At 35.3% G+C, this 11,130-nt stretch overlaps 1 protein-coding gene across 1 annotated transcript; it reads left to right on the forward strand.

The window, feature by feature from the left end:
• On the forward strand, nucleotides 1–11,130 carry LOC147397209 (casein kinase 1-like protein HD16). The gene is made up of 17 exons (XM_086452735.1): nucleotides 1–250; nucleotides 1,794–2,275; nucleotides 3,341–3,466; nucleotides 3,579–3,652; nucleotides 3,777–3,846; nucleotides 3,959–4,014; nucleotides 4,104–4,175; nucleotides 4,298–4,392; nucleotides 4,930–4,996; nucleotides 5,076–5,205; nucleotides 5,636–5,854; nucleotides 5,936–6,066; nucleotides 6,385–6,559; nucleotides 6,660–6,750; nucleotides 9,366–9,523; nucleotides 9,611–9,799; nucleotides 10,781–11,130. Exons 2-17 carry the CDS (start codon nucleotides 1,877–1,879, stop codon nucleotides 10,838–10,840), a joined length of 2,112 nt encoding a protein of 703 aa, XP_086308861.1. The 5' UTR covers nucleotides 1–250; nucleotides 1,794–1,876; the 3' UTR covers nucleotides 10,841–11,130.

Raw genomic sequence — 11,130 nt, forward strand, 5'->3', positions numbered from 1 at the left:
GAGAGAAGGCATTATTTGAGATCATCAAATACACAGTGCGGCTGCTGCTAACATACGCACGTATGGATTGTGTCCCCCCACCCCTCTTTGCAAACGTACGCACGTAGCGGTTGTGCTCTCGCTCATTTCCACCCATACCTTTACGCATCTTCGATCGTCATTCCCTTGATCATCTCATCTATCACATTTACAAATCACCCTTTCTTCAAAATTTTCTCATTTTTTCTTCGATTCCAATCGTCTCTTAAAGGTTATCTTTTTTTTTTTTTTTTGGTTATTTTTGTTGAGTTTTTGTTAGATTGTTTGAATCCATGTATATAAAACTCATCAAAATATTATTTTGTTTATTTAAAGAATTTGGTAGATGGTTGCATTGATCTTGATGAAACTGTAACTAGTCTTCAGCTTTACTTGATTTAGTGAGATCTTATAGAAACCTCATCAAGTCATGTTTTTTTATTAGTTTTCATGGAGATTGCATTGATTTTGATGAATCTGTAAACGGGTTTTCAGCTTTACTTGATTTAGTAAGATCTTTTTATCATTTTTGTCCTGATTGTTATCTTCTTCTTTTTTTGTTTTGATTTGATTTATATAACTAGTTTTTTATTGATGGAATCTGTACATGGGTTTTCAGCTTTTCTTGCTTTAACAAGCTATTTATTTATTTTTCATGTATTTCAGTTGATGAGTTTCTCTTTTAAATGATCAGAGAATTGGTTAGTAGTCCAATGGGTATGAGATTGATATTTCTTAATTCTTTGTTAAGTTTGAATTCAGATACCATTACTAGGCTAATATATTCTATGGGTATAGAATTTTAGTTGATTTTGATATTTGATTGATGGATTTGATAAGTGGGTTTTGTGTGCATAGAGAGAACCATTTGGCTCAGATATTGGATTTTGTAAAACATGGATGAGTAAATTTTGAGTTTGAGGTACAATTTGAACTGAAGTTTAACTTCTGCGTTCTCTTCTGGATTTTATGTAGATTATCATCTGAACTAGACATAATTAACATTGGGTTTTGTAGGTTTAGGCCACCTAGCATTTTGTGCAGCTTAGAATCAAAATGGGTTCTCTGAATATTACTTGATTATTTTTTTCGTGTTCTTGTTTATATGATAGATAAGTTTTCCTTTATAGGTGAGTACGTGGTCGATATATTTTGGAACTGATGAGGGTTTGATATTTTTATTCTTGTTAGTAAGTGTTTTAAATTGAGGTCCCATTTTGATAAATTAGCCTCTGTACGCAATATGGATTGAGATAAGTTTAGGAGATGTTCCTTGTCGGCTGTTGCTGCTCCATACAATGAAAATGGAATTTTGTAGCTATAATCTAATAAAATTTTGGATTTTGTTCCATATCGTGAGTTTATACTCTAAAGTTATGTATTTATTTTTTGTGTATGTATATTTTGATCTATTGCCAATACCTTGTGAATTATAGAGAGTCTAGTGGGTCTTGTGATTGACGTGGGCTTGATCCTTGTTATTTCAAGTCTTTGTTAAAGAGAATTTTTTAGTATGTATTCTAAATTTGAGATAATCTTCTGAAGGAAAAGTTGTGTTTTGTTTTCTAATATAATTGTTGCAACTATTTTCTTCAACTTTCATGAAGTTGGATCTTGGAGAAATTTCCATCCTTCGCAACTCCATAGTATCGAAGATAGCATGTATACCTATGATCTAATCAGCCGAAGAATATGCTTGAATCAAAACAAGTTCTTTGTGATTGGTTTTCTTTTCTTGAATTGTTTAGTGTTTTCTTTTCTTAATTTGTTTGCAGAGTTGAAGATTCTAGGTCTTAATTGTTATTTATTGGGAGTTGAAGGACAAAATTAGCGAGACGGTGATTTTTCATGGGAAAGAATGACAGATTTGCGAAGAGTTCGCCAGCCTCGTCTGAGATCAAAGCAGATTGACACTACCCAACCTATTCCTGCTGTGGACCCAATAAGGACAAGCAGGCGTGGTGCCGGAAGGGGAAATGGTTCCAATCTTCCTGTGAAATTGCCTTTGGCTGAGTCAGTTAAGCCCGTTCTTGGTTCCCCAAGGACAAGAGCAGCAAATAGAGGCCGGGGGCTGAGAGTGGGGAATCAAGAAAAGCCTAGTAATTTTTTGGGTGCTCCAATCGGAGACGGGCGTTGTGCAGTTCTTGACGTGCCTATGCGAGAGGGGGTTGCCATTTGTGATAAGGTAGCAGAGAAGAGTGCAGAAAAAATGGTTGTTGTAGAAGAGGAAGGAAGTACATGTCCGCTTCCTGAGAGGGTACACATTTTTCTAGCTTATTTTGCTATTATGAACATTTTTTCGGCTCTTGATATGCTTTTAATTTGACAATATTGGCAGATATATTATTATGTGGGGAGTGGTCCTCCCTCTAGTGAGAGAAATGAAAACCACAGATGATACCTTGTACCATCCCAATAGTTAACATGTACGGGCCAATTAAAGTGTTCCCTTGTCTAATGGGATCATTCCCATTATTTGTACCTTGATAAATGAATGTACATTAAAGTATTATTAGTGATATAACTAGAATCATATTTGGAATTACCACCAATTGTAAGGAAAGATATATAAATAATACAAGAAGTGCCACTTAGCTAAGTGGTAAGACGTTTGGAGGGTTGTTCCCACATCCTAGGTTCAACCCCATTGAACCCATACTCTTAAGCTAACCACTAACCATATAAATGATATACGTGTCCTAACCAGGCATTTATCTATAAAAAAAAAGTTATATAAATGATATACATGCTGAATATAGTATGGCAACGTTAATTGAAGTGCTTAGACCCATAGCTCAGTTGGTCAGACGCATTGCAAAGCAACTTTGAGATCGTGAGTTCAAGTCCGGCTTACCCATAAAAAATATATTAATTGAAAGTGCCTGCCACCATCCAAGTGATGTGTCTGACTCTGTGCACTCAATTCTTCAGGAAAAGAGTCTTCATGTTACATAGCTAATTCTCTTATAATCCTGAATGAGGATTGTCCAAACCTTTTATCCATTAACCATACCGTTATGCTAATAAGGCAGTGCATCCATTATGTACTTGTCATCAATTTGGAGATTGTGTTAAATCACAAGTTAAATTCATTCTCCTCACAACAATCTGGTGTTTTGTGTATTGACCACTGTTTGTCAAAGGAGTCTTCTTTGAGGACTTCTTGTTTAGGTGGGATAAAATGTGTAGCATCTCAAGCTTGTAATTTAGTTTGTTCTTTTTCTTTGGTTGGTCAGCTCGACCTTCCCCTTTTTCTTGAATAAAATTCTACTTATCAAAATAATAATTATGTCTTGCTAGTGAATCTCTTTTATCTTTCCAGGTACAGCTCGGCAATTCACCCATGTACAAGTTAGATAGAAAATTGGGTAAAGGGGGTTTTGGGCAAGTTTATGTTGGAAGAAGGGTTGCAGGTGGTACAGGATATACGGGACCTAATGCCATCGAGGTATTACAGAATTTCTTTTGTTTTTGTTCTGGTGCAGCTTGTGTTACCCAATGTATAACTTACTTTGACATTGATCTTGTCACTACCTGTGATATCACATCTCCCCTCAAAGGTTGCTTTGAAGTTTGAGCGTCGAAATAGTAAAGGATGCAGTAATGGTCCTCCCTATGAGTGGCAAGTTTATAGGTGAGGCAATTTTTCCTTTCCCAAAGTCATTTTAACTTTGTGTTTTTTTTTTCTTTCTATGCTGCCTAAGTGGTGCCATTAATTCTTGAAATTCTTTTTTTTTTTTTTTTTTCGCTTCATCAAGTACTCTTAATGGTTGTTATGGACTTCCCTTGGTCTACCACAAAGGCCGCCAAGGAGAATATTATATTCTTGTAAGTTCTACGCTTGATACGTTGAATATTTTCTAATATTTACTCCAAAGCAATTGTATTTCTTTATGTTGCGTGCACTAATTATATTGTTTACTATCGAATTAATTTCCAGGTCATGGATATGCTTGGTCCAAGTCTATGGGATCTCTGGAACTCTAAGAACCAGATGTACGGAACTTTTTTGTTTCCTCTGATTTATAACTTTGGCTATTTATTTGTTTATTTGTGATTTCTGATTCCGTGTGGTCTTTTAACAGGCTATCAGAAGAGATGGTTGCTTGTATAGCAGTGGAGGCAATATCAATACTGGAGAAGCTTCACTTTAGAGGGTTTTTTCCTGACTTCGAAATTTTGTTCTGTTTATGATTATGTTCTTGAGAATTCGAACGTGCCATTTTTCTTTTTTTCTTTTATTTTTTCCATGCATAGTAATTCGGTGCGCTTGCTCTAGTTTTGTGCATGGAGATATAAAGCCAGAGAATTTTCTGCTTGGTCAGCCGGGAACCCCTGATGAGAAGAAGCTGTATCTAGTTGATCTTGGTTTGGGTATGTCTTCTGATTGAGTTCTATCCCCAGAATTGTTTGCACATAGGGCTACAACTTGGTCGGGTCAAACCCGAACCCGTCGGGTTCAACCCAACCTTGGGTCAGGTTTGGGCACAATTAGCTAGGGTTCAGGCATAGACATCGGAATGCCCGAACCCAAACTTTGCCAGATTTGCCCAAACCTGAACTTATGGTTATAATTTAAAATATTTTTAAATATCTTTGTTTCTTTTTCATTCACAATTCAAATTTCAAACATTAGTTAATCATCATCATGTTTTTTATGACAAATAATTGTAACTTTTATATATTTTTACATCCACGTATCTTTATATAAGCCATTATTATTAATATATTGTCTAGTATTAATGAAGAATGAGCCGACTCGACTAACCCGATCAAACCGACTTGGGTTGGGCACAGGTTGATCCCCAACCCACCCAAGTTGCAGTATTATTGCACCTAGACTTGCTTCTGTAACTTTTAGTATAGAGCATACTCGAGAACCATTTAATTGATTTGAAACTACATCTACAGCATCTAGATGGAGGGATGCATCATCTGGTCGACATGTTGACTATGATCAGAGGCCCGATGTTTTCAGGTTTATGTTTTACTCATATTAGTTTGCATCATTGGCTCCATATATATGATGGATGCTATAATGCTGCTTTATTTGACAGGGGGACAGTACGTTATGCAAGTGTACATGCTCATTTGGGTAGGACAGGAAGCAGAAGGGATGACCTTGAGTCATTGGCGTACACCTTAATATTCCTCCTCAAGGGAAACCTTCCCTGGCAAGGTTTTCTTGTAAGTTCATTTCCATTTTCAAATGTGCATTTTCTTTTGCAAGCTGTATTGGCACCCCAATTGGGGTGCCAATTGAAGCTCTCTTGTTTATTTTTTTATTGTTTTTGCTAGATTTCTATTTTTTGGGTTTAGGATTTTATATGTGCCAAATCATATTTGTGAAAACTACTGAAATTGTTTGAGCTTGTCTTATAATGTTTTGTAATGTTGAGACTTTAATTTGAGCCAAACCTTTGTAATGTCCGAAGAGTGTTTTAATCTTAATTGGGATGTGATAAATAATTTGAGAAATTGGAGTGTAATGTGTAAAAGTTGGGGTGCCAATAGCCAGCTCTCTTTCTTTTTTTTTTAATTTTTTTTTTGGGTCATAATGTTGTTGATTTTATTCGTTACTCTGAATCTATTGTTTGCATGGTCTCTGGAACTTCAGGGTGAGAACAAAGGCTTTCTTGTTTGTAAGAAAAAGATGGCTACTTCTCCTGAGATTCTTTGTTCCTTGTGCCCTCTCCCATTTCAACAATTTCTTGATATGGTGACCAATATGAAATTTGATGAAGAACCAAATTATTCAAAGCTGATTTCCCTTTTCGAGCGCAGCATTGGATCCAATGCATCATTGCGACCTATAAGAACTGATGGAGCTCTAAAGGTTGTTGCTTTGTGATTAAAATCAATCTATTTACAATTGTAAGTGATCACAATTTCATGATTAATTCCTTCTTTTTTATAGGTGGGGCAGAAAAGGGCAAGATTGGTTGTTGAGTTGGAAGATGATGGACAACCTAAGAAGAAAGTTCGAATGGGTACTCCAGCCACTCAATGGATCTCAGTCTATAATTCCAAATCGTCAATGAAACAGAGGTAAACAATTGGATTTCTGAAGAGACATGCCAGTGCTTAATCTCACACATCAACATGTTCTTGTATTGGTAAAAAATGTTGACTAATAGGATGTGTACCAGCACAAGGCCGGGAGTGTTATTTTAGTCTTAATCAGTCATTTAAGGATGGGTCGATAAGGCCAGGTTTATTGTTACTTGTGACGGTTCTTACTTTATTCTTTTCAAGCCTATCTCTTTCCATGCAATATATTTAATTGGGTGGTTCTTTATCTTTCTTGTTGTTGCTCAAGTGGGGTGCTCTCTTTGCCAACAAGTAATATGTGTTTGGTTACTGCAGGTATCACTACAATGTTGTTGATTCTAGACTTCACCAACATGTGGAGAAAGGGAAGGAAGATGGTTTGTACATTAGTTGCATAGCTTCGTCAGCCAATCTGTGGGCTGTCATTATGGATGCAGGGACAAACTTTACTTCCCAGGTTTATGAAATCTCACCCATATTCTTGCGTAAGGTTGGTACTGCAGAAACTTTTAGCAATTATGTTTTCTGATTCATTTTTATTATTATTCGTGGTTTGTGAACAAATTTTATTTCTTTGATTTGTTGGTCAGGATTGGATTATGGAACACTGGGATAAGAACTACTATATCAGTTGTGTGGCTGGGGCATCCAATGGCAGTGCCTTGGTGGTTATGTCCAAGGGTAAGCTTGAATTTTAATATCTGTTTTCTTAATATTTATGCTTCCATAATCTCGATCACTGAAAAAAAACATGGGATTGCTGCACTTTTTATTAATGTTTTCTGGCACACATATTCAAGGATAGATCATGATTTGTGGAATTGGTTGGTGCTGAAAAGAAGTGGTTTGATCATTTTAAATAGGTTTCATTTTGGGTTTTTATTTGAACATTTGGAAAACTATAAAATGAGTAGGAATTAAGAACTTAGGGGTTGTAGATTTAGTTTATCATGGATTTGTGGACTTTGTTTTCACATTACTGAAGATTTTAGGACATGCGTTAAAATATTTTAATAAAAGAAAAACTTAAAGTCCTCCAAACTATTGTGAACTCAAAAAAATAAAATAAAAATCTAGGTGTAAATTTTTTTTTTCTACCAGAGCTTCAATATCTTGAACCATGCACCTTTTTAGTGATTCAATGGTTGGGACTGGTGCTGTTGTATAAAACCATAGGGAACTCCTTTTATTCGGAGTCTGGTAGTTAAACTTTAAGGTCACAAGGCTGACTTATTTACATACATTTTAATAGCTGCTGGAGAGAAAAATGTGAAGTTTTAGGTTAAAAAATTCGGGTGTTCATATGAAATTCTTAATACCCACTTTGGGCTAACAGTGCATTCAAGCTTATATATCATAGACAGTGCATGTGTGTGTGCGCGCTCACGCGCATTGAGAGATGAGAAAAAGATGATGAGCCCAAATGGAGGGCTTATGCTTGTTTGCTACCATATAGGATTAAAGATGAGAGAACAAAAGAAAAAGACAAGTTGTACATTTTTCTAAAACTTGGTAGATGATTCATATTAATCACACTCATATCTTATTCTCAAGTCAAGTTGCAAATAAAATTTATGGTGTATGTTGTCTCTATGGTGTCATTACCCATAGACTCTGCCAACTAAGCTAGCTGCACCTGCTCTTCTCAATCTCCTGTTTTTTTCCTCTAGAGACAAACACCTTTAAGAGGAATAACGTTTTACCCATATATCGGGTAGAGAAGTTGTTGGATGATGGAAAGCTCATCATGAGATCTACTACATCTATTTCACTGTTATTTTCATTAATATGATGATTTAGGCCTCAAAACCATACTGAATTGAGTGTAGCAGTGGTGATGGTATTTAAGAGTATTTTAGTCATTATTAAAAATAGTTATGTTACTTTAGATGTATGGTTAGCATTTTTTACTTGGGTTTTAAGAGGTTTGATGGTTTTTTCTTTTATAAATAGATATACAAGCATTGTAACAGAGTGACTTATGATTATCGAGATGCCTTAGGGATTTTCAGTTCTTTTATGAACTTGGGATACTTCTATTTGCACTCAAGATGAGGTTTTCTTCTAGATTTCTCTTAAAGTAATCAAGGCTTCAATGGTGTTCTAGTTGCATAACAGGGATCTAATATTTTTCCTGCATTATATTTAACAAATATTTTGTACCCAAGGGAGGACATGGCAATAACCTAACTTTGCAAACCAAATATCTGACATACCTGTCCGACAATAATTATGTTTAAAATGATTTAATGTCTTTAACCTCACAATGGTTATGTGAATACCACGAAAATGTACACATTATCCACAAGGGCGTATATAAGTCCTTCGATTTTGGGATCTATCATGATTGGTAAATGGGAAGTCTGGCTTTCTTTCTTGCTATTGCTATGCTTCCATTTACCAGTCATAATTTCTGAGACTTTCATTTGTGTTTATATATTCTGTGATTTTATATAGACCCCAAGAACATGTTTCTCTCTTATGTTTTGAAAGTTAATGAAGGTTGGGTCTCACTCGGAAAAAAAAGAAGAAAAAAAGGTTGGATATTTATCTCAAATTCTCTACTTTGATGTTGCTATGCATTTAGCAAAACTTTGATTTTTTTGAACTCTCATTTTTGTCCTAAATGTGATGACGTGATTGAGATGTGTAATTTTTCCTCCATTATGTTTAATGAGACTATCACAATTATCACAATATAGTAATATATCAGTGTGTTATTTTCTTAATCCACTCATTAAAGGAGTGTAACCAGTGATCAGCTGATTTATTGCATCGATTGAAGAATGAGTTGATAGTAGTTTAGTGCATGCAAGAAGTGTACAATTCATATTTGAACCATCTTTAATGCACGTCTTTGCTTAATCATATTGTGCATGTCATGATCGCAGGACTACTTAGAGAATAATAACTTATATCTCACTTAAGAACAGCATGGAGAGAGAAGGAAAAAAAAATCTCTTTTTCGTGGTAGTCAAAGCTAGAGTTCATGAAATGAGATCAGGACTTTATAAACTTGGAATCATTTTCATATTGAGCACCTATTAGTTGTCTAAAGAACCAGGAATTGGTTTGGATGACAGATTATAGCATTCCTGGATTGGTTTGAGTGTATAAGCTCGGCATGACCATAATAAATAAACAATTCATACTTAGTTCTTCTAGACTGACAATGGCTGTACAGATATGTGAGTTTTGAGCTAATTCATCGTAGAACAGCTTAGGTTTGAGAAACCATTTGAGGGATAAACTCAGGAATTGTGACGCTAATACTGTCCTTTTTTGTGCCACTGAAGGAACACCATATACCCAACAATCATACAAAGTAAGTGATGTATTTCCTTTCAAATGGATCAACAAGAAGTGGAAAGAAGGGTTCTTTGTTACCGCCATGACCACTGCAGGTAACAAATGGGGTATTGTTATGTCGCGAAATGCGGGCTATTCCACTCAGGTAGTCCATGTTCAACAGTTTGGTACTTAATCCTGGATTAGTAAACTTCAGAGACCACTTAATATGTTTGATTGCATCCCTTTTCAGGTTGTTGAACTTGATTTCCTATACCCAAGTGAGGGGATCCATAGACGATGGGAGAATGGATACCGGATTACATCAACTGCTGCTACATCAGATCAAGCTGCATTCATACTCAGTGTTCCCAAAAAGAGAACACCAGATGTGACACAAGAGACATTGCGCACATCTGCCTTTCCTAGTAACCATGTTAAGGTAAAATTGCATGGGCAGATATCATTAATTTGCAGTTCACAACTAATATTATTTACTAAACAATCCATTTCATTACTATGGTAGTCTCAGTTCTGGAATATTACCCAGAGACCCAAACTTCATCTGCAATGGCATTCAAAATTTGACAAAATTGTTTCCTGAACTTAGGAGTCAGCCTAGATTTCATCGGTTGAAAAATTGTGAGCCAAACTGAAAAATTGTTTTAGCTTGGTATTTTTGGGCCATTATGTTTTCACATGTTTTAAAAGATTTTGCTTCCTTTTCCAAGAGTGTTTTGAGCCTATTTATTGCAAAATATCATGGCTTTAAAAATCGTCCGAGACTGAGAAAGATATTTAATGTGAATCATGACTCACATTACATCAGCCGATATGAGAGAGATGTCTTGGCTGAGATTTTGAAAATCTTGGACGAGGTAAACGACATAACTTGGTTTCTGCCTACAAATTTGCAGAAAACCATTAATACTTTGAAAAATATCCCAGATTTTATGCTCAAAACTTCATCATTATCTAGTTCACAGCCGTAGATTTTCTCTCCAAAATCCGTAGTTATCAAGTTCAAAACCCTAAATTTTTCTGTCCAAAATTTCATTGTTTTCTATTTCCCAAAAAATTCTAGATTTTTTTTTATACTGGTTTTGAAGAAAAGAATGGTGAAGATTATTGATTTTCTTCTTGTTTTGAAGAAGAGAAGAGTTGGAAGATGATTGACTTTGAAGACAAAAGAAAAGAAAAATCAGGGCTTTTGTATGTGTTGCAGACGAGTATCCAGGGTTTAAATTGCTTGTCTCACTTTAGATTGAGATTATTCATCCAAAACGAGATGACTTGTCCAAGACAACTCAGTCTCGTTGATGACTGAGATGAGACCAAAAACCAAGATTTAAAACCATGCAAAACATTCATGTTTTAATTTGAAAGCAAAGCATTGATTAACGCTTACTCAAATGTTGCGCAGGATAAATGGTCAAAGAATCTGTATATTGCATCCATCTGCTATGGGAGAACTGTATCTTGAAATCTGGGTTTTCCAAAGAGACTGATTGGTAACTGAAAACAAAACAGGTACCTTGTCCAAGGCTTACCCAATTCTTGTCCTTTGTTTTTTATTATTCATTTTCAGGATTTCCCCTATTGGTTGCTTATGTTTTTGTTAATTTGTAACACAGCCATCCATTTTTGGACATGGCAGTGAGATGGGTTTCTGTTTGCTTAAGCCCAATTGTGGAAAAATTATACTGTGTATATTTTCCATCTTATAATTGCTATTTTTAAATATTAATCAAATTTATGATTTTATTTATGTAA

The sequence above is a fragment of the Akebia trifoliata genome, chromosome 8, assembly GCF_017979445.1.
Source record: "Akebia trifoliata isolate Shusen 1 chromosome 8, ASM1797944v1, whole genome shotgun sequence".
Taxonomy (NCBI): domain Eukaryota; kingdom Viridiplantae; phylum Streptophyta; class Magnoliopsida; order Ranunculales; family Lardizabalaceae; genus Akebia; species Akebia trifoliata.